At 41.0% G+C, this 24,407-nt stretch overlaps 1 protein-coding gene and 1 long non-coding RNA gene across 3 annotated transcripts in view; one reads left to right on the forward strand and one right to left on the reverse strand.

Annotated features, from left to right (window-relative positions):
- The window catches only part of smarcad1a (SWI/SNF-related, matrix-associated actin-dependent regulator of chromatin, subfamily a, containing DEAD/H box 1 a), a 65,873-nt gene extending 42,242 nt beyond the window's left edge, over positions 1-23,631 (forward strand). The window contains exons 11-23 of one of the 2 annotated variants that reach the window (XM_034170485.1): positions 760-859; positions 1,950-2,009; positions 2,477-2,552; positions 9,057-9,192; positions 9,369-9,500; positions 9,828-9,923; positions 12,619-12,736; positions 12,809-12,924; positions 13,924-14,112; positions 14,273-14,391; positions 14,885-15,067; positions 17,263-17,372; positions 22,564-23,631. In XM_034170485.1, coding sequence (XP_034026376.1) covers positions 760-859; positions 1,950-2,009; positions 2,477-2,552; positions 9,057-9,192; positions 9,369-9,500; positions 9,828-9,923; positions 12,619-12,736; positions 12,809-12,924; positions 13,924-14,112; positions 14,273-14,391; positions 14,885-15,067; positions 17,263-17,372; positions 22,564-22,625 — 1,497 coding nt within the window. In that variant the 3' untranslated portion in view covers positions 22,626-23,631. The remainder of the gene's footprint in view (positions 1-759; positions 860-1,949; positions 2,010-2,476; positions 2,553-9,056; positions 9,193-9,368; positions 9,501-9,827; positions 9,924-12,618; positions 12,737-12,808; positions 12,925-13,923; positions 14,113-14,272; positions 14,392-14,884; positions 15,068-17,262; positions 17,373-22,563) is intronic. The other variant, XM_034170487.1, reaches the window with a different exon arrangement.
- LOC117510682 lies at positions 36-22,652 on the reverse strand. Its single transcript, XR_004560793.1, has 3 exons — positions 22,515-22,652; positions 4,398-4,401; positions 36-50 (listed from the first exon to the last, which is right to left on the reverse strand). It is a non-coding gene; the product is annotated as an uncharacterized LOC117510682 (long non-coding RNA).
- Positions 23,632-24,407: the final 776 nt, after the last annotated feature.

Genomic DNA, 24,407 nt, shown 5'->3' on the forward strand with positions numbered 1-24,407 from the left:
ATGATTAGTTGATTAGTGGGATGAGATAAACAGCAGTTATTTTGATATTTCTTGTTTTTAGTGTTTTATTTAAAAAAAAATGACAATTTTACTTCCCGTTTCTTTCTTCAGAACATTGATTCAAGTCTCAAACTGCTTTCTCCAGGTGCATTCAAATCAATATGTGGATGTCTGAAAATGTTTCACAGACCCCCCCCCCCCCCCCCCAAAAAAAAAATGTTTATTTCAGTTTGATGTCACTGTAAGTTGAATATCTCAGATTTTTATTTTTGAGATTCAATATGAATCCCTTGTCTTTTGTTTTGTTATTAAAGTGATTTTTATAGCCTAAATTAGTTATTGATCACAAAATAATTCATTTAATCCAGTGAAATAACTTTAGAATCCCCAGTGCACAGTTTTGTCTAAGAATATAAGAATGATTTATTATGCAGCATTACAGAGGCAAAGGACACCCCCCACTCAAAAAAAAACCCCCAAAAACATTATCCTATGACGGCTTACTTTATAAGACCATTGAAACATATATTTGAAATAAAATGGAACCTACAGAATGTTTCTCTGACTTCAGAATTATGACAGTGTCGCAACCCTGTTTTAAAAATCCAATTTATGCTGAAGAAATGTCAGCAGACTGACACTTCTGAGGATTGCTTTTAGATATACAAAGAATCTAATAAGAAAATGGTTGTGTGTCTGTGTATCTTCACACTTGCACATTTTCAGTTTCACTTTCTCTCTCCTCTCCTTTATGCTCAGGGTTTGGGCAAAACAATCCAGGCCATAGCTTTTCTGGCACAGCTTTACCAAGATGGAATAGGAGGTCCTCACCTCATCACTGTGCCATCCTCTACACTGGGTAATTATTTTCATATCATACAACCCCAATTCCAATAAAGTTGGGACGTTGTGTAACGCGTGGCAGCCAGTGGAACAAAGCACGGCGTGCAAGTGCACGGATCAAAGTCGTGCAAGTGTCAGTGCACCTTAAGTCCACTTAATGCAACCACAAGCAAAGCAAGTTTAATTGCGACATTATTTATAAGGCACACAGTGTTAAGGAGCACAGCTAACAAGCTAATTAATGTCACTATACCTTGCACAGAACATGCATAAATGGTAAATGGACTGCATTTATATAGCGCTTTTTCATCTGCATCAGACGCTCAAAGTGCTTTACACATCAATGCCTCACATTCACCTGATGTCAGGCTGCTGCCATACAAGGCGCCCACTACACACCGGGAGCATCTAGGGGATTAAGGACCTTGCCCAAGGGCCCTTAGTGATTTTCCGGTCAGACTGGGATTTGAACTGAGGATCCTCTGGTGTCACGCTTAGCTTTCACATTACGGGGAGGTTATCGTTCAGTGGTTAAGGGTTGGGCTTGAGACGAGTGGATCCTTGGTTCAAATCCCAACCTGACCAGAAAATCATTAAGGGTGCTTGGGCAAGATCCTTAATCCCTTAGTTGCTCCCGGTGTGTAGTGAGCGCCTTGTATGGCAGGACCCTGACATCGGGGTGAATGTGAGGCATTATTGTAAAGCGCTTTGAGTGTCTGATGCAGATGGAAAAGCGGTATATAAATGCAGTCCATTTAACATATGTCACATGTCATAGAATCCAATGGACGTCGACATTGTTTGGCCTTTACTTTCGAGACCAAGCATTCAGCACATTCTGACCAATATTTCAATAACAATTGCGATAGAATTAATTGTGCAGCCCTACTGAAAGCCATGATGACTGAGTGTAATTTATGCCTGTAGTTACATTTTGACTGAATTCTATGGTTGCATTGGCAAGTAGCACTAGCATTCTACTGTTGTGAGAGATCTAAAACTAGTGTTCAATATCAAGATTGGTTGGCACTAAAATAACAACAGAAGACTTTGAATATATTAACATTTTAGTGAGCTGTTGGGATTTCCTTCTCTTTGTCTTATAGATAACTGGGTCAGAGAGCTGAAGCTGTGGTGTCCAAGCCTCAGAACTTTAGTCTATTATGGTAAGACTCTTCCTTCATGTTTTCACACATTGTGTCTTTCAAAAAGTTATCCTTGTATGAGCTTTACAATTGAGTTTGTCAGTGAACAAACATGAAGTTTCTACTGTAAACATACAGCAGTGTCTGAGGGTACACTTGGGGTAATGAGCTATGACTTTGAGTCCCAATGCTGCAAATGAAACCCCTCTGCAGCAGGATTGTACAATCCTGACAAGTTACTGCAATGTCTTTCTGATAATTAGTGTACTGGCACAGTGCCAAAAGGTTTGCTTATTCATTCTGGTTTACACCTGCACAATATATGTTATCAAATGAATTGCTTGGTTCATTTAGTAGTTTAATATTGAAATTCGGAGTTCTGATGCCTTGGTGATTTCAGTCTCAACATGGCTTCATTTGTTGGGCCAACAAACTCAAAATTATTTTCTCAAAATACAAATTTGAAAAGTTTTTTGTTGTTGCTGCAGGGTCTGTGGAAGACCGTCGCTACCTCAGATACGACATCCTCAGGGAAGATGTTGACTTTGATGTCATAGTGACTACGTGAGTACTCATAAATGCACAACATTCTTGCATTGTGTCACACTTCTCGGAGCATTATAGTGAAGGTGCTAAGGTGCCCTGACACTTGCACGACTTTGATCCACACAGTTGCACGTACTCTGACGTTCACGAGAGTAAACTCGTCTCAAACTCGTTGTAAACCGGTGTAAACTGTGCGCGGCTTCGTGCAAGTGTGCAATGGAAATTTTGAAATGTTCAAAGTGACAAATAATTACCTTTTTTTTCCAAATGCTTTCTCCACCTCATTCAGCGCACTAGAGAGAGGGGGAAAAAAAAGCTGTTGCTGGCATGGTCTTCTGTAATTCCTGAAGCGATTAGAGGCATTTTCAACAGCCAACTCTGAGGAAAAAATTATTAATTTGCTACGAAATAATTATTTTACAGTAGTGTTCAGAATAATAGTAGTGCTATGTGACTAAAAAGATTAATCCAGGTTTTGAGTATATTTCTTATTGTTACATGGGAAACAAGGTACCAGTAGATTGAGTAGATTCTCACAAATCCAACAAGACCAAGCATTCATGATATGCACACTCTTAAGGCTATGAATTTGGGCTATTAGTAAAAAAAAAAGTAGAAAAGGGGGTGTTCACAATAATAGTAGTGTGGCATTCAGTCAGTGAGTTCGTCAAGTTTGTGGAACAAACAGGTGTGAATCAGGTGTCCCCTATGTAAGGATGAAGCCAGCACCTGTTGAACATGCTTTTCTCTTTGAAATCCTGAGGAAAATGGGACGTTCAAGACATTGTTCAGAAGAACAGCATAGTTTGATTAAAAAGTTGATTGGAGAGGGGAAAACTTATACACAGGTGCAAAAAAATTATAGGCTGTTCATCTACAATGATCTCCAATGCTTTAAAATGGACAAAAAAACCAGAGACGCATGGAAGAAAATGGAAAACAACCATCAAAATGGATAGAAGAATAACCAGAATGGCAAAGGCTCACCCATTGATCAGCTTTAGGATGATCAAAGACAGTCTGGAGTTACCTGTAAGTGCTGTGACAGTTAGAAGACGCCGGTGTGAAGCTAATTTATTTGCAAGAATCCCCCGCAAAGTCCCTCTGTTAAATAAAAGACGTGCAGAAGAGGTTGCAAGTTGCCAAAGCAATTTGCCAAAGTGGCCATCAACTGGCCTAAAGAGAAATGGAGGAATATTTTGTGGACTGATGAGAGTAAAATTGTTCTTTTTGGGTCCAAGGGCCACAGACAGTTTGTGAGACGACCCCCAAACTCTGAATTCAAGCCACAGTTCACAGTGAAGACGAAGCATGGTGGTGCAAGCATCATGATATGGGCATGTTTCTCCTACTATGGTGTTGGGCCTATATATCGCATACCAGGTATCATGGATCAGTTTGGATATGTCAAAATACTTGAAGAGGTCATGTTGCCTTATGCTGAAGAGGACATGCCCTTGAAATGGGTGTTTCAACAAGACAATGACCCCAAGCACACTAGTAAACGAGCAAAATCTTTGTTCCAAACCAACAAAATTAATGCCTCGCAGATGTGAAGAAATGAAAAACTGTGGTTATACAACTAAATACTAGTTTAGTGATTCACACGATTGCTAAAAAAGCAGTTTGAACATAATAGTTTTGTTTGTAGCATCAACAGCAGATGCTACTATTATTGTGAACACCCCTTTTTCTACTTTTTTTTACCCCAGTTTCATAGCCTTAAGAGTGTGCATATCATGAATGCTTGGTCTTGTTGGATTTGTGAGAATCTACTGGTACCTTGTTTCCCATGTAACAAGAAATATATTTCAAAACCTGGATTAATCTTTTTAGTCACATAGCACTACTATTATTCTGAACACTACTGTACGAGGTCTGTTAGAAAAGTATCCGACCTTTTTATTTTTTTATTTTTTTTCAAAAACCATATGGATTTGAATCACGTGTGATTGCATCAGCCAAGCTTGAACCTTCGTGCGCATGCGTGAGTTTTTTCACACCTGTCGGTTGCGTCATTCGCCTGTGAGCAGGCTTTGTGTGAGCACTGGTCCACCCGTCTCGTCGTTTTTTATTGCGAATAAATGTCTGAACGATTTGGAGCTTTGCTGCATCAATTTTTTTCCAGAAACTGTGAGAGACCTCCAGGTGGACACCGTTCAGAAAATTAATATGGCTTTCAGGGACGATTTTATGGGGATTACACAGATTAAGGAGTGATCCAGACGGTTTAAAGACCGCCCACAACTGCTTAGAGCGCGCCGCGCTCCGAGCGCCGATCGACAGGCTCAAACCCCGCTGAAACAACCAGATCATTTCCAATGTGAAGGCTTTGTTGATCCGGGATGTCGTCTGACTTTCACAAAAAGGCAGGAGACGTGGACTTCAGCACTTTTTCGGCACATTCCACTGTTACAGGAGTTTTTTTCATGGAAAGAAAAGCGGAGGGACGCACCACGGAGCCATTCATTACGCGGCACAAAACCACCTCCGTGTTGGTCTCACAGGACGGCTTTCAGGTAGATTTCAGACGGCTGTCGGTGGGTTTTCAGTCGTGTGACTAACCGAGAAATTGTGGATGAGCCTGGACATGCCAGAACATGTCCTGTGAGGCTTCATCACGCCATTGCTTTGCGCCATGCGGCTCCACCGCGACGCGCGGAACTCCGCTCCTCTTTCCATGACAAAAACTCCTGTAACAGTGGAATGTGCCGTTCATTTCTAAACTGGACGCTGTCTTGATCCGGTATGTCGTCTGACTAGCACAGGAATTGTGAAAAGACGTGGACATCAGCACTTTTTCGGCACATTGAGACAGACGTGCGGAGGAGTTCCGTGCTTCGTGGTGGAGCCGCATGGCGCAAAGCAACGCCGTGATGAAGCCTCACAGGACATGTTGGGGCATGTCCAGCTCATGCACAATTTCTCTGATAATCACACGACTGAAAAGCAACCGACAGCCGTCTGAAATCCACCTGAAAGCCGTCCTGTGAGACCAACACGGAGGTGGTTTTGTGCCGCGTAATGAACGCCTCCATGGCGCGTCCCTCTGCTTTTCTTTCCATGAAAAAAACTCCTGTAACAGTGGAATGTGCCGAAAAAGTGCTGATGTCCACGCCTTCTGCCTTTTTGTGAAAGTCAGACGACGTCCCGGATCAACAAAGCCTTCACGTTGGAAATGATCTGGTTGTTTCAGCGGGGTTTGAGCCTGTCGATCGGCACTCGGAGCACGGCGCACTCTCAGCAGTTGTGGGCGGTCTTTAAACCGTCTGGATCACTCCTTAATCTGTGTAATCCGCATAAAATCGTCCCTGAAAGCCATATTAATTTTCAGAATGGTGTCCACCTGGAGGTCTCTCACAGTTTCTGGAAAAAAATTGATGCAGCAAAGCTCCAAATCGTTCAGACATTTATTCGCAATAAAAAAACAACGAGAGGGGTGGACCAGTGCTCACACAAAGCCTGCTCACAGGCGAATGACGCAACCGACAGTCGTGAAAAAACTCACGCATGCGCACGAAGGTTCAAGCTTGGCTGATGCAATCACACGTGATTCAAATCCATATGGTTTTTGAAAAAAATAAAAAGGTCGGATACTTTTCTAGCAGACCTCGTATATACGCAGTGTCCAGTGTACAATGTGTGGCATCCAGTGGAGCAAAGCACAGCATCCAGCTGGGAATACAGCAGGTGGGATTGTCACGACGATGTGCGTGCAAGTGCACGGATCGAAGTCGTGCACGTGTCAGGGCACCTTTGTACAGTGCTTTCTCTGAGGGCTGTTGCACTTTTTTCTTTGTAATTCTCTTCAGAATAGTAGATGATAGTACAAAGAAAATGGAGCAGCAGCTCCTGTCCTAAGAAAACTGTCCCATAAAAGTTTATATAAGCACTTGTTAAATTAAAATAAGTTAAACACATATTAAATTTGTATTTGCTTGCAAGTTTTAAAAATCTTTGACTTTTGACCTATACAGATTATACAGGCATTATTGATTTTATTGTGAGCTGAGATTGCAGCATTTATCAAAAACTATTCCATATATGCTGCTTTTGTGTGGTTCTTTGGGGTAAAAGCTTCGAGTTCATTTTCTTTACAGCGCTACTTTTGGTGTCGTATCATTCAGAGGTATTGCCCAAGAGCAGAATGATATCCTAAAATTCAGATTCTCCCTCTTCTGTGCTTTAAATAGGTATACGAGGTCTGTCAATAAAGTATAGGTCCTTTTTATTTTTTTCAAAAACTATATGGATTTCATTCATATGTTTTTACGTCAGACATGCTTGAACCCTCGTGCGCATGGGTGAGTTTTTCCACGCCTGTCGGTGACGTCATTCACCTGTGAGCACTCCTTGTGGGAGGAGTCGTCCAGCCCCTCGTCGGAATTCCTTTGTCTGAGAAGTTGCTGAGAGACTGGCGCTTTGTTTGATCAAAATTTTTTCTAAACCTGTGAGACACATCGAAGTGGACACGGTTCGAAAAATTAAGCTGGTTTTCGGTGAAAATTTTAACGGCTGATGAGAGATTTTGAGGTGATACTGTCGCTTTTGTTGTGTGTTGGGGGGGCTTTGGCTGGACAAGGTTAGGTTGTTTTGTGTTTATTTTCCTTCCCAGGTGATTTGGGGCTGTTCTCTGAGGAAAATGTGCTGCAGAAGAGTCTCTCTCCTCTGTTACGATGATTGGCTGCACCTGTTGCATTCTCGTGCGGCTCTCTATCAGGACAATCCACAACACCTGTGATGTTCACGTGCAGATCTGAGGACTTCCAGCTGGTACCAATGTAGTGATGAAGAACTACATTTAAACCAGCAGTGAGTTGGATAAGATTGCCAGAGAATACGACCTTGTGACGACCGTGTGGGGACGCTGAGGGCCGTTTCAGAGTCTGACATCGCGCCTGTGAAGGAGGACGAGGGTGAGAGGCAAATGTTGTCAGCACACGACAGAGGTGAATATTCTGAAAAGTTTATCCGTGAATGTAAATTGGCGTTTATACGCAGCTATAAGTAATTATTGGTGGAAATTGTTTGGCGTGCTCCTCCACTAGCTGTGGGCAGCAGCCTCTTTGAACTAAGTTTTGAAACCAGACCTAAACGTGTAGCTGATAAGTTTGCCTCTAAACAATATTTCGTAGTCATAAGTGTTGAATAATCTCATCTCTGTTCCTCCTTCGCAGAGTACAGTCTGGGAAAGTCACCTGGGGGGGTGTTGGCGGAACTCCTGAGTCCTGAACGTTCGGACTCCGACTGTTGAGACGCTGAGAGAGCGCGCCGCCTTTTCACGTCACCAGAACTCTGATTATTTAGTATTTCATGTATAGCACAAAGGGAGAAAAATAAATTTGTTTTCTTTTTGGAACTGCTTCTGATTATTTCATGCTGGGTTCAGTCAGATACTGGACCGCTCCTCAATCCGCATCTTATCCATAACAGCTTTAAGGACTTCCCACGGTGCGAGACGTCGCGCAGCGGTCCCAGGCGCCGTCGTCAGCCTGTTTCAAGCTGAAAACCTCCACATTTCAGGCTCTATTGATCCAGGACGTCGTGAGAGAACAGAGAAGTTTCAGAAGAAGTCGGTTTCAGCATTTTATCCGGATATTCCACTATTAAAGGAGATTTTTTTAATGAAAGACGTGCGGACGGGTCCGCGCGCCGGGACGCAGCCAGCGCGGTGCAGCGGCACAGGAAAAACACCTCCATGTTGATAACCATTTGTAAAATCCAGGCGGCTTTTGATGGCTTTCAGTGGAGTAAGTACATGAGAAATTGTTTAACAGCTGGACATGTTCCAACTTGTCCTTAAGGCTTCCAACAGAGGTGTTTTTCCTGTGGCGGAGAGTCGCGGCGGCTGCGAGCCGACGCTGCAATCCGCCCGCACGTCTTTCATTAAAAAAATCTCCTTTAACAGTGGAATATCCAGATAAAATGCTGAAACTGACTTCTTCTGAAACTTCTGTTCTCTCACGACGTCCTGGATCAATAGAGCCTGAAATGGGGAGGTTTTCAGCTTGAAACAGGCTGACGACGGCGCCTGAGAGCGCTGCACAACGTCCCGCTCTGTGGGAAGTCCTTAAAGCGACAGTATCACCTCAAAATCTCTCATCAGCCGTTAAAATTTTCACCGAAAACCAGCTTAATTTTTTGAACCGTGTCCACTTCGATGTGTCTCACAGGTTTAGAAAAAATTTTGATCAAACAAAGCCCCAGTCTCTCAGCAACTTCTCAGACAAAGGAATTCCGACGAGGGGCTGGATGACTCCTCCCACAAGGAGTGCTCACAGGCGAATGACGTCACCGACAGGCGTGGAAAAACTCACGCATGCGCACGAGGGTTCAAGCATGTCTGACGTAAAAACATATGAATGAAATCCATATAGTTTTTGAAAAAAATAAAAAGGACCTATACTTTATTGACAGACCTCGTATTGCAGTTTAATGGTATTATTGGCTTAAAATGTAGAGTTTTGCACTGCACAGTTTGACATAAATAATTTGATGTGCTCTTTTTGCTTTATTGGGCAGGTATAACTTGGCGATAGGAAATGACAATGACCGCAGTCTTTTCCGCAAGCTACCACTGAAGTATGCTGTATTTGATGAAGGACACATGTTGAAGAATATGAACACTTTGCGCTACCGCCACCTTATGGCGATTAATGTGCGTTAATTCAAATTTTCATATGTATTAAATGTGGCACCACTCTCTCAACCAATAATTCTGTGGCATATCTTTCTTCATAACAGTTTACTTTTCTTGCCTTATCGTTGAAGTGTTGAAAATCACTGCCAGTATTACTACACTGTTCTCTCTCTGCACACTGTCTCCTTTTATAGGCAGAACATCGATTGTTGCTGACAGGCACGCCAGTACAGAATAACCTCTTGGAGCTGATGTCTCTACTGAACTTTATCATGCCTTCTATGTTTTCTCACACAACTAACCAGCTTTCCAAAATGTTTTCTATGGTAAGTGTATCTACAATCTTTCTCTCCGTCTTCTAACATGATCCCATGTTATCATTACTTGGATATTCTTTTATGAATCTCTGACATACTACTCTTGGTTACAATACCATTGCTACTTTTTCATAACACAACAGGCTGTGGAGATGCACCCAACCTTTGACCACTGACTTTGTGTGCATCGTCTGCTGTTTCCCAGTTACTTGAAAGGTTTAAAAGAAAAATGTTTAATTTTCAGTTTTCTAATAGAAAGCATAGATGTTTATGTAAGTGAACTGCTCTGTGATTTGAGATTTTTACCCATTGTGACCCAGGTGTTTGTTTTATCAGAAATCCTATGAGGAGCAAAGCCGCTTTGAGAGGGATCGTATTTCTCAGGCAAAACTTATAATGAAGCCATTTATCCTGAGAAGAGTCAAGAGTGAAGTGAGTTGATGTGGAAGAAACTGTAAATATTAAATATAGTTGATGTGGAAGAAACTGTTAATATTATGTTCTCAGAAGACCTAATGATATCTTGCCTAGCTGTCCCAATAGTGCTGCAGAATCAGGCTGACTATCTGTTCTAGAATTTGTCAAATGTCCGTCTGATGCTGCATCACACCGAAACGGCTTGTCCAATCACTGTCATTTTCATTCTGTCATCTTTGTATACCCTGGAGTAACATGGGGGGTTAATTTTCACATACTTCTCATAGGTATTTAAAATTAGGTACCATCATCTCAGACAAAAGCATTAACATGCTAACTTGCCACAACTCTTCTTCTTTCATAAAGTTTTTTGGCGGTTACTAGACCAACAGCTGCGTTACTGCCACCATCTGGACGGGAGCACGAAAAGTCTGTCCATCCCTCTGTTCCCACATCACGCCGAAATGGTTTATGTGATCGTTTCATTCTGTGTCCTCTAGCTAGACACTGGAGTAACATTGGGGGTAGGGATGGGTATCGAGAACCGGTTCCTTTCGGGTATCGTTAAGAAATGATTCGATCCACCGACATCAATAAGCTTTGTGCTTAACGATTCTGTTATCGGTCCTTCAGAGTGGCCGTTGTTTTGGGGGGTGTTTGTCAGGAAAATGATAATTTCTCTACATTGATTACAGACCCTGCAGCGGGTCCGTGATCAACTTTTATGCAGCGCGGCTTTGCTCTGAACCTTGAACCAATCGAAACAGTGGTTCGCAGATTGAAGCAATACTTTGATCTGTTGCTTCGTTTATACTTTCTTTTTTCGCTTAATTTTCCCCCGCTAAAACCCTAAAGAGCATACGTCTGTGAGTATTATTCACCTTTTCTGTGTTAAACCGACCTGTTATGGCCTTCTGAAACAGTTGATGTATTTTATAACTTAAAAACGGGAGCAATGCTAACACGTTAGCATGTCTATGGCATTTTCAGTGTTAAAAGTTAGCATTACGCATTTGCAGCTGTCATCACGTTCGGGTGCATTTGTTTTCAAATTGTAATATTTCTTAAATTTATTTTTGTTTATATATTAATAATCTAATGCTTATTATATACAATTTTAGAGAAAGAGACAAAAAGAACCTGAATAGAAACACAACAGAAAATATAAAAGCAACTAACAATGAACATAAATAAATACATACAGAAATAAATAAGTGTTTCCTGTGAACACCTAGTGACTCTTACACCTCCATTTCATCCCTGTCTTATTTAAGTTTAATGACAGTTTGTTTCGGTCAAACCATATTTTTAATGTGTTAATTTCTTCAGTGATTTCCTCCAGAACTATCTGCCAAGCTGGAAAACTGCTGCATCCTAGTAAGAGCAGAATACTACTGGAATGAATTTGAATAAGGAAAGTTGCTTTGTTTTTTCTCACCTAAATGGATGCTGCACTCACTAGTCCCAGATTGCATTTCAGAGCTTCTAGAATTCAAACATTTTCGTGCAGGTGGTGTTGGGGGGGTAATTTTGGGTTTCAGCTTTTTTTGTTTTTCACCACTTTCATCCCTGAATATGTGAAATCGTGAGTCACTTTTGTGCGGATTAAAATTACTAACTGGGACTCCTGTCTTGTTGCGAGAAAGAGACGAGAATCGTCCTCCGTTCTGTTCACACAGCTCCAAATGCTGCGCGGCTCTCTGATGAGTCAAGTTAGAATGATAGAGTCCAGTCGGAATTAATAACTTCAAAGTGAAACACCGTTTTGTTTATTTTTATTTATGTTCAGAGATCAAGGATACCGTGACCAATTTCATATTTATTTACTTTAAGACTCAATAACATACATAGTAAACCTGTAAAGCCTACTTTTAGTACAAAATTCACAAGGTATCGATAAGGAATCGGATTGATAAGCAGAATCGATAATGGCATCGATATCGATAAAATGTTATCAATACCCATCCCTAATTGGGGGGGGTCTAATTTTCGTGTGCCACTCATATAAATGTGGCATTACGTGATCTCCTCTCAGACTCTAATACTAGCTAGCTATATACATATCCACAACTCTTCTGTGACATTTTATGGCGGTTGGTAGACCGACAGCTACATTACCATACCATCTAGCTGGGAGTGTTAATCAGTACTGAATCCAAATGAACCGCATTTCTCACAGCAAACAGGCTGTTCAGCCGGGACGGTGAGCATTTAAAAATCTTTGAAGAACCATGAAGACAAGGAGGAAACCTTTATCAACAACCTTGTCTACCCCAAGGTTCTGTGATAGGAGAGTGGGGTGTGGGTGTGGTGATACTAATGTAGAAATAGTGGCATCAAAATGTGTTATTTTTACATAGCTGCATATAAACAATGATAAAACTCTGATCAAATGTCCCCATCATGACTGTCTTATTGCAGGTAAATGACGAAATGATGATTGTAATTCCATTCCATGATATATGATTGTAGCATTCGAAATCTTTGCATAGTAAAGTTCACACCCATAGGGCGGGTAATTTGCTAGTACATTAAAATTTTGTCCATTGCATTACTTGTTATAATGTCCAATGCACAAAAAACGGGTATAGTCATATATCCTGTGCCCTGCCTTTATATTGGTGGTCATTGTGCTCATAATAAGGGTAATTTCAAGTTGCAACATTATTTTGGTGTTTTGAATTGCTGATGCTCTTTTTCTTTCCTCCAGGTCCTCAAGCAGCTGCCAGCTAAGGAAGAGAAAATAGAGTTCTGCTCAATGAGTGAGAAACAGCAACGTCTCTATGAGACACTCTTCAGTAAACTCAAGGCTTCCAGCAACAGCGAGAGTAAGCTTCAATGCATTATGTTGTGTAGCAAATCTTTGGCATGTGATCATTTTTCGTACCTTTTCTCCACAGAACGAGAGTTGTGTAATGTCATGATGCAGCTGAGGAAGATGGCCAATCACCCACTGCTGCATAGACAGTACTACAGCACTGACAAATTACAAGCCATGAGCAAACTCATGCTCAAGGTCTGACTTAATTCCTTGGTAACATTTTTGTTTGTTGGGGGTTGGTGGTTCTTGGGTTTGATGTTGTTTGTGTGTTTGTTTTACTACAGAAATATAGTGCTCTGTTAAAGCAGAGGGGGGGGGGGTTTGGGGGGGGGGTCTTTTAAACCAGTTAACAGGTGTGCTACTCACCCTTATTAAAATGCAGGTTTTGCCTTGGTTGTTATACATTATTCTTGCCACATGGCATGGTAACAAAAGCTTTTATCAGTAAATACCATCCCTGTGTTTCAAAAAGAAGATAAGTGTTCTTTAAAATAAAAGAAATGCAAAATAAATCATTTTTTAATGTATGACCACCCGAAAACTACTTTAAGCATGTCAAAGTCAATTGTCGGCCGGTTTGGTTACCATCTTTTATCCTGTAATACTCGTACATTAAAGCGCTTTGTCCCGTCATCAACATCCAAAATAAACAACAGGCGGAAGTGAACCTCACCGAGTCGTTGTCGTAATCTTCTTTTGTCGAGTTTGACGGTTTGCAAACTGATACGGTGCATAACCACCACCAACTGTTTGGGCTTGGAGCATTAATGGAGTCGTATGTCCTCACCGGGTCATTGTAAATGGAAACCTTTTCAAGAACAAAATAAATAATGGTATTAACCGGTTACCATTATTTTAAATTAATGGTTCTGTTCCAGTAGATTAAAAAAATATAAAGTTTCTGCTTTCATTTACATTCCTAGCAAAATACCAAAAGTTTCTGGTTTGTTTTCATTCTACGAACCAGTTCAAAGCCTTAATTTTAACACTGTATATAATGCCGCACACATATACACGTGTGGTATCCTACTTGATCTCTACCACTGCCACAGAATTAAATGGGGTTTTTTTTGTTTGTTTTTGTTTGTTTATTTTTGTTACTCCCTTCTGTGAGAAGCTTCCTCTTAGTGTCTTTGTATGTTTGGCTGTTTCTTTGTGCCATCATGTTTAATAGTTCCTGTTTTTCCCCCTCAGGAGCCAACTCATGTTGATGCCAATGCTGCTCTGATCCAGGAGGACATGGAGGTGATGTCAGACTTTGAGCTGCATCGTCTGTGCCAGCAATACTCTTCTATCAATTCCTACCAGCTGGAAAACAATCTCCTACTTGACTCTGGGAAGTTCCACCACCTTACAGAGCTGCTGGCTTCTCTTAAAGAAAAAGTAATAATTTAATACAGCTGTTAAAGTGATGGCAGTGGGAAGCATCTTTTATAAATTTTTGGCATAACTACAGAATTTGTACCCATTTATTAATTTCTCCCTTTTAGATTTTTAGTACTGAGTCGTGTGTAGATTGTTTTATTTTTGACTCTTCTTGCAGGGGGATCGGGTGGTGTTATTCAGTCAGTTCACCATGATGCTGGACATTGTGGAAGTACTGCTGAAACACCTCATGCATGATTACGTCAGATTGGATGGATCCACGCCCATAGCTGACAGGTAAGACTTATGCGACACAGAGTGAATGCATTTTATGCAGTGCTTTACATTCGCTTGTTCACACACCAGTGTCAAGGTGCAAACATACAAGGCAGTTAACTCCACGTCAGAAGTAACTTTGAAACGAAGGATCTTGCCCAATGGTGCCTTTGTTATTTTGCTGTCTGGTTGGGGTATTGAACCTATGACCTTCTGGTCATACAGCCATTTCCCCAAGCAGATTTAATCCTGAACATTTAGAGCCAATGACAAAAATAATTATAATAAAAAAAAATGATTTGGGAATTAATCTATTGTATTTATTTTAGTTACTTGTGATTTTGCTAACAGATTAGTTATGTCACCAATGCTGAGGTTTCTTGTCAGGATTTGGTCTGTTTTTGTGTACCTATGTGTCTCAAATTCTTGCTTCAGGTTTCTGGTATGTCAGCAAGTCGTTAGACCTCTACTAAATTGTCTGATGTGTAATTGTGCAAATATCTCTGTTCTGTAGGATTGTGCTGATTGATAAGTTCAACAATGATCCCAACATATTTGTGTTCCTGTTGTCGACACGCGCTGGTGGCCTCGGCATTAATCTCACCTCAGCTAATGTAGTCATTCTACATGACATTGACTGTAATCCCTACAACGACAAACAGGCTGAGGACAGATGTCACCGTGTGGGCCAGTCAAGGTAATTAATACGGATGAATTTATTTTCTATGAGCAACTCGCGCAACAGTCATCGCAAACAGCAGTAACCTGGCATTTACACATACCGTAACCCCAGTGTGGAACTTGATGTTTGAAAGATGGTTTTAATAATGATAATAATTCATATTGTAATTTAGAGAGCAAAATCTTAACACCTCCCCCCCAAAAAAACAAGTTGACCAAAATAAGATTTTCTGTAAAATGCAGTACTTCCACAGGATAACAATGTTTGAATTTGGACTGTAAACATGCATGCTATTTAGTGATGGCAAACTTATAACAGTGTTCCAAAACCTTTGCAATAACCTGAATTTGAAACAGTGTTGTGGAATTTGTATGAAAAGGAAGAGGTTGCATACCCATACTAAATATTGCCTCATTGCCTCTCAAACTGTTGCAAAATTTTCTGAGATGGCCCTGTCTAGTGAGTGACTGAAAACAACTCTGTCAACTAGGGTATCTGTTTTGAGTCACAAACTTCCTTAACAATGAAAAATGAAAGTTGAATAATTTATGGGTTTTGTGCTCTGTGATCAATTGAAACATCACACAAACCCATTTTCAAAAAATTTTAAACACACCTCAGAAGTCTTGCCTCAATTTTCTGACTGCCTTTTGGTAGCTTTATTATTTCTATAGTGTGTTTCTGTGTACTGACCCTTTCTGCTATTGATTCAGCCTGCCTCATATATAATAGTGTGGTACCTCGGTTTTAGAACAGCTCTCTTTACGCACAAATCTGTTCACAAACATTTTTTGAATGAAAAATGAATCACTTTTCGAACAAAGGCTTGGTTCACGAACACTTCCGCCGTAGTAGGTGACGGTAATGCACTGTGTTGGGTTGCAATCCGCTAATAAACTTGAAAGAAAAAGCAAGAAAGTTCGTCTTCAGGTGTTCATTAAATCAGATTTTTGTGGGACTGCGTGGTGGTTCTTCACTTTGTGGACATTAAACGTTATGAGCCGCATATTTTTTTCCCATAATCATAACATTAACCCTATTCCAGACTTCAGTGACCACAATATGGAGAAAGCAATTGCCATGGGGTCCAATGGACCTCAAAAGTCCTGAATAGGGTTCTTATGGCCTCTTCTGTATAGGTAAGGTGAAATTAAATTGTCTGTTTCATTATCATTACTGTACAGTATTTTGTATAAGATACTATGCATATTCTTTGTATTTTATCTGCTGTTGATGCATGAAATGCTGTTAAATAGGTAAAAACGCCGGTGTTCTTTTGGGGGCCAGGAACTGATTAATCCATATTACATTGTTTCTTATGGGACATTGGTTTCAGTTTAAGAACATTTAAGAACCAATTAAGTTCTAAAACCGAGGTTTCACTGTACTGTTTTTGATCGTCAGCATAACTTGAGGACTCATAGTTTGAAGTCATGTTTTGGATATTGTGTGTTGATAAAACAGAATTAATGATAGAAGAAGAGGATAATTCATCAAAGCAGGAGAGATTTTGAGTTAAAAGGAAAAACCGTCCCTCTTGGCTTTAGCACAATCAAAGGGATTATTTTTCTTCATAAATATACTGAACGCATATTGGATAATGTCCATGGGTACTACATAAGAATTCTATTAAAATTTCTGTACATACAGTATTGTAACATAAAACACATACAGTATGAATTAACACAACAGCAAATATGGTTTTATATGTATGCCTATAATATGGATAAAAGTAAGTCCCTTAGGCTACTCACTTGTTTGCACTCAGGGTCACCACAGCAAATCCGAGGTGGATCTGCATGTCAAATTGGCACAGGTTTTATGCCCGATGCCCTTCCTGATGCAACTCCACATTAAATGGAGGAATATGGCAGGGGTGGGGTTTGAACCGGGAACCTTCTGCACTGAAACAAAGTACACCAACCACTTGGCCACCATTATGCCTATAATATGGATGTATTTTATTAATTATTTGCAAATGAAACATGTATTTGGCCACTAGATGTCACTGTGAAGGGATATTTAAATTTGTCAGGTTTCATTGGATTTGATCTCTTGAGCATTCAGTTTTTGCCATCACAGTTTTTGTGCACAGTGATTGTGACAGGATCACATTGTTGGGTAATTATTCAGTTAATGGGCCTTCTTTGGTGAGACCGCTCCTTGAAAATAGTATTTAGCAAATGACGGTCCATAACTGCTTGTTTCAGGACTGTGCGTGTGATTAAGCTGATCAGTAAGGACAGCATAGAGGACTGCATGCTGCAGCTTAGTCAGAAGAAACTCAAACTGGAGCAGGACATGACAGCTGCTGATGAGGGTAAGAAGACAAAATTTTTTTTGTTGTGGGTGTGTTTATACTGTTTCATAAAAGAAAACGCAGAAAGTCAAGAGATGAGATGCTTGTTTTCCCAACATATTTTCAATGCCATGTTTGTTGAGCATTTGAACTACAGTGCATCTGGAAAGTGTTTACAGTGCTTCACCTTTTCCACATTTTATGCTACAGCCTTATTCCAAAATGGAATAAATTAATTTTCCCCCCCAAAATTCTACTCGCAACATCCCATAATGACAACTACACTGTTGTGACGCTGTGGGAGACTGCTGCCTCTCCAGTAGCTCTCCAAATGGACTGCATTTATATAGAGCTTTTCCATCTGCATCAGATGCTCAAAGCGCTTTACAATTATGCCTCACATTTACCCCGATGTCAGAGTGCTGCCATACAAGGCGCTTACTACACACCGGGAGCAATAGGGGATTAAAGGCCTTGCCCAAGGGCCCTTAGTGATTTTCCAGTCAGGCGGGGATTTGAACCCATGGTCTTCTGGACTCAAGCCCAACACCTTAACCACTAGACCATCACCTCCAGTTTTACCTTTTTTGTTTTTTTTTTTTGTTTGTTTGTTTTAGCTCTTTTTTCTTATCCTTTCTACCCTTTTGCTTTTCTCACAAAGACATTGTGTGCTTTATACATACCCTGTGCATATTTTTAACTTTTTAATGTGACCAGGAGCCAGCTTTTTCACTTATTCAACAGAGAAACTGCTGGTTCTGAAAACAAAGGAACGAGCTGGGATACGACACCTCATCCCGGCAGAGTTGAGGAGGAGACCCAGGGGCTCTAACGCCGGGGATAAGCTAAAAGCTAAGCTAGCAGACAACCGGAGGCGTGACAAAGCATCAATTCCCTCCGTGATCATGGGAAATGTGAAGTCGCCGCTGAACAAGATCGACGAGCTGTCCGCACTGAAAAACCAGCGGATTTATATGAGAGCAGCTTGTTTATCTGTGCAGAGACGTGGCTAACCCACTTTGTACCAGACCCTAATGTGGGCATACTGGGATTCACTGCTGTGAGAGCCGACAGAGACAAAGTGTGCGGGAAAAGCAAAGGTGGGGGACTAATCGTGCAACCACTGGTGTAACCCAGGACATATCTCTGTAAAGGCGTTCTTGTGTTGCTGGTACCTCGAGCTGCTAGCCATTAGCCTGTGGCCATACTGTCTACCGAGGGAGCTCAGTCACGTAATCACCATGTGTGTTCGCATCCCCCCGATAGTGGACGCAGCCACTGCATGTGAGAAGATTCACTCCATCACAGAAAGGCTACAGACAAAGCACCCTGAGGCACTGATGATCATTTCTGGGGATTTTAACCATGCAACTTTGGGCTCTACTTTGGTTGCTTTTCACTAGGTTGTGAACTATCCAACAAGAAACAACAGGACAATTGACTTGCTATATGGATGCATACAGTCACACCCCTCCCCCCTCTCGGGAAGTCTGACAACAACCTGGTTCACCTACAACCACAGTACACCTCCCTGGTCCAAAGGTAGCTGGTAACCACACAGTCGGTTAGGAGGTGGTGCCCTGAGAGACTGCTACAACACCGCAGTCTGGGATGAGCTGATAAACCTGAACAGTGAGGACATATAGGGGCTGACACAATGTCTAATGGATTACCTTAACTTCTGTGCAGACGTGGTCTCCCCAACCAAGACTGTCCATTCTTACCCTAATAACAAAATATGGGTATTGTGGTAGGTCAAAGCTGCCCTCAACAGGAAGAAGGCCACCTTCAGAAACAGAGACATGGAGGTGATGAAGGCAGCACAGCGGGAGGTGAAACACTACGTGGGGGGAGCAAAGGACAGCTGTAGGAGAAAGGTGGAACAGAAGCTGAAAGAAAACAACATAGGGAGCGTCTGAGAAGGTGTGAAAAAATCACAGCCACAAGGCCAGAGTCGTAGTAGCGTCGGTGCACAGCCATTTTCAAATCTTTCCAGAGATGTACAATCACATTCAGGTCTGGGCTCTGGCTGGAAAATTCAAGGACATTCAGAGTTGTCCTGAGGCCACTCCTTTGATATCTTGGCTTTGTGTTTAGGGTCATTGTCCCGCTGAAAGATGAACAGTCATCCCAGTTTGAGGTCAAGAGCGCTCTGGAGCAGATTTTCATCCAGGATGTGTCTGTACTTTGCTCCATTCATCTTTCCTTCAATCCTGATTAGTCTCCCAGTTCCTGTTGCTGAAAAACATCCCCACAACATGATGCTGCCACCACCATGCTTCACAAACTCGCAGCTTAAAGCAGATAACCCGTAAGTTGGAGAGGAAATGGCGTCTCACTAATTTAGAAGATCTTCACTTAGCCTGGAAAAAGAGTCTGTTGCTGCTTTTGATACTGTTGACCATAAAATTTTATTACAGAGATTAGAGCATGCCATAGGTATTAAAGGCGCTGCGGTGGTTTGAATCATATTTATCTAATAGATTACAATTTGTTCATGTAAATGGGGAATCTTCTTCACAGACTAAGGTTAATTATGGAGTTCCACAAGGTTCTGTGCTAGGACCAATTTTATTCACTTTATACATGCTTCCCTTAGGCAGTATTATTAGACGGCATTGCTTAAATTTTCATTGTTACGCAGATGATACCCAGCTTTATCTATCCATGAAGCCAGAGGACACACACCAATTAGCTAAACTGCAGGATTGTCTTACAGACATAAGGACATGGATGACCTCTAATTTCCTGCTTTTAAACTCAGATAAAACTGAAGTTATTGTACTTGGCCCCACAAATCTTAGAAACATGGTGTCTAACCAGATCCTTACTCTGGATGGCATTACCCTGACCTCTAGTAATACTGTGAGAAATCTTGGAGTCATTTTTGATCAGGATATGTCATTCAAAGCGCATATTAAACAAATATGTAAGACTGCTTTTTTGCATTTACGCAATATCTCTAAAATTAGAAAGGTCTTGTCTCAGAGTGATGCTGAAAAACTAATTCATGCATTTATTTCCTCTAGGCTGGACTATTGTAATTCATTATTATCAGGTTGTCCTAAAAGTTCCCTGAAAAGCCTTCAGTTAATTCAAAATGCTGCAGCTAGAGTACTGACGGGGACTAGAAGGAGAGAGCATATCTCACCCATATTGGCCTTTCTTCATTGGCTTCCTGTTAATTCTAGAATAGAATTTAAAATTCTTCTTCTTACTTATAAGGTTTTGAATAATCAGGTCCCTTCTTATCTTAGGGACCTCATAGTACCATATCACCCCAATAGAGCGCTTCGCTCTCAGACTGCAGGCTTACTTGTAGTTCCTAGGGTTTGTAAGAGTAGAATGGGAGGCAGAGCCTTCAGCTTTCAGGCTCCTCTCCTGTGGAACCAGCTCCCAATTCAGATCAGGGAGACAGACACCCTCTCTACTTTTAAGATTAGGCTTAAAACTTTCCTTTTTGCTAAAGCTTATAGTTAGGGCTGGATCAGGTGACCCTGAACCATCCCTTAGTTATGCTGCTATAGACTTAGACTGCTGGGGGGTTCCCATAATGCACTGAGTGTTTCTTTCTCTTTTTGCTCTGTATGCACCACTCTCTCCCTCAGCCCCAACCAGTCCCAGCAGAAGACTGCCCCTCCCTGAGCCTGGTTCTGCTGGAGGTTTCTTCCTGTTAAAAGGGAGTTTTTCCTTCCCACTGTCGCCAAGTGCTTGCTCACAGGGGGTCGTTTTGACCATTGGGGTTTTTACGTAATTATTGTATGGCCTTGCCTTACAATATAAAGCGCCTTGGGGCAACTGTTTGTTGTGATTTGGCGCTATATAAATAAAATTGATTGATTGATTGACTGTAGGGATGGTGCCTGGTTTCCTCCAAACATGATGCCTGGCAATTATGCCAGAGAGTTCAATCTTTGTCTCTCCAGATCATTTTGTTTCTCATGGTCTGAGAGTCCTTCAGATGCATTTTGGAAGACTCCAGGTGGGCTGCCGTGTGCCTTATACGAAGGAGTGGCTTCCGTCTGGCCACTCTGCCATACAGACCTGATTGTTGGATTGCTGCAGAGATCTTTGTCCATCTGGAAAGTTCTCCTCTCTAAACAGAACAATGCTGTAGCTTTGACAGAATGAACATCGGGTTTTTGGTCATCTCCATGAGTAAGGCTCTTCTCACATGATTGCCCTGTTTAGCTGGGTTGCCAGCTCTAGGAAGAGTCCTGGTGGATCTGAACTTCTTCCATTTACAGATAATGGAGGCCAGTGTGCTCATTGGAACCTTCAAAGCAGCAGAAATGTTTCTATACCCTTCCCCAGATTTGTGACTTGAGACAATCTTGTCTCAGAGGTCTACAGACAATTCCTTTGACTTCATGCTTGGTTTGTGTTTTGACATGCATTTTCAAATAAATAAATTTAATAAATTTGGACAAATTAAAAAAAAAAACTTTTTCACATTGTCATTATGGAGAATTGTGTGTAGAATTTGAAGGGGAAAAATGAATTTAATCCATTTTGGAATAAGGCTTTAACATAACAAAATGTGGGAAAAAAAAGTGAAGCAGTGTGAAGACTTTCCAGATGCACTGTAGAAGTTCTAGAAAAGCAGCCACCCCAAAGGGCCTTTTAAACTATGGCACTGGACATCTAAATGATTTTATGTACATGATTAAGTATTGCCACGGAAACCTCTCTTCTTGTCATTGTCAACAGTATTCTTTCAGTTCTTTTGGTATTTGATGGACTGAAATTCTCTTCTGATGACGCCTTGACTGCATGTGATGTCAATATGTATGTTTACATTGTCATCAGTTTAAGGCTGAGATGTATTAAATGTCAGCATCATTCACCCTCGCTGCAGGGTTAAACATAGAATTCATTATTGGAGATACACCCAGTTTTACCTGATTAACACACATTAGGTTGAATGTTAATATTTGCTCACTGGGGTAATTGCTGAGCCATTTCCAAGCTACCCATCTAATGTAGCATGGAGAGCCATTGTAGTGAAGCAGCCACAGCAATTGGTTATCAAGCACAGCTGCTAAACTGATTTTTTTTTAAAATGTTTTGTGAAATGATTATGATTCTACTGTCAGCTGACTGATAAGCCACATTGATTTAATTCCCATTCTGTCATTTATTTTAAAACTTTGTGTCAGTGACTATGATGAATGTAGTCTTAAAGCTTCAAAATGTATCATTTGTTGTCTAGGTGCTGAGGGGACTATACCTGAAGATATGGCGTCTTTGCTCAAAGCATCACTGGGACTGTGACACTTGAACACTTGTTGCTGTACAGTTGCATTATAAGTTAAATTCCTTTGAATCTGGTCAGACTTGATTGCTGCAGACTGAAGACATGTTTTGTGTCAGTGCTGGAAAGCCTCTGAAAACCACATGCTGCCATAGTGTAAAAAAAAGAAAAAAAAAAAGATCTTTTTATCGCCTATGGCCTGGATACTGTGCCTCAGATTTTTTTTACAAGACTATGTATGACTGTTTTTTTTCCTCCTTCATGCTTTAACAAGTATTTTTAGGCAGAACAGCAAAGATCTTTCACATTTTTTTAAACATCACCTGCTGTGAGGATGTTAAACTGTACAAACATTAAATGTGTTGTGTATAGTTCATAGAAGTTGAATAAGACTGTAACACCTGTTTTAAGTTCATCTAGCCCATTTAATCCATGATGCTTTCTTCTCTTAATCACATTTAGATGAAATATTGGTATGGGCAATAATTGGAGTTAGGCCACACACATCTTTTGACTGTCTTTGATACTGGGGAAAGTATTTTTCATTCTCTTGTAGAAACAGAATTTATAGTCGTAGGCAGTTTTAAGAGTCTGTTATCACTGGCCTCCTTGCACCTGCCTGCTCACATACCATGTGTTTATTTTAAATCTTTTTGCTTTTTGTCATGAAATTGTGTTTTGTGATTGGAGATTGGGTGGCACAGTAGCTTTGCGGTTAGCACAGTTGCCTTACGGCAAGAAAGTGCTGCAATCGCTGGTCCTTTTCTGTGTGGAGTTTGCATGTTGTCCCTGTGTTTGCATGGGTTCCCTTCAAGTGGTCTAGCTTTCTCCCACAGCCAAAGACATGCAAGTTAGGTAAATTGATGACTCTAAATTGACTGTAGGTGTGATTGTCTGCCTGTCTACATGTGGCCTGCGATAGACTGGCATGCTGTCCTGGGTGTGCCCTGCCTCTTACCCAGTGATACAGTGGAATAGGCTCCAGCTCCTCCATGACCCTTAATTGGTATATATGAGTATAGAAAATAAGTTATGGGAGATTTTGTGTTGTTTCAGCCTGCTGCTATGGTTTATAAGATCACCTCTGTGACCATCAAACACACACACACACACACCCCCGAGTTATACTTGAGACCTGAATAAATAAGCAGACGCTGCACTGATGTATTATCTAAGTGGTTAATGTAAATGCAAGTGTTACTGCTGAAACAGGTTCTTGAAAACGTTTAGTTTTTGTTGGAAATAAATAATAATATTGGAATAACAATTTGAGTGGTGATTGCACCGGCCTTTCAACAGGAGGAGCTATAGGTAACATTACACATTGTCAATGATGAAAGCATACAAATGCAATGGCATGAATCAGGGAAACTAAACTGGTTTATAAAGACCTCCACCCAAAGCTGTTTGTCATACTAAACATGCTATTCCGGAAAATTTGTCATTCATTTAAAATTGTAAAAATTGCTTTTCTGGTTGTCATGAAGTGCATTTATAGCCAGGGTGACCACCCCCCCCCCCCCCACCCCCCCAAAAAAAAAAACCCAAACAGAACCCATAAAAATTGTAATAAATCCTACAAACGTCCAGCAAATTCCTTGAAATTTGTTGGCCTTAAACCTCAGACTGTGTACAGTCGTTTCCTAAAGTTTCAGTTGTCTTGGTCGCTTGGCATAAGAGTAATGTTCTTTCAAAATATGCTCTAAATGGTATGATTGGTTGGCAAAATAGGCCTCCAGACCTGTTATGTCATAGAAGAAAACACAGCAACACTGTGTTGCTTGAAAAATGTCAGCTACATA

This window comes from Thalassophryne amazonica, chromosome 5, assembly GCF_902500255.1.
Source record: "Thalassophryne amazonica chromosome 5, fThaAma1.1, whole genome shotgun sequence".
NCBI lineage: Eukaryota > Metazoa > Chordata > Actinopteri > Batrachoidiformes > Batrachoididae > Thalassophryne > Thalassophryne amazonica.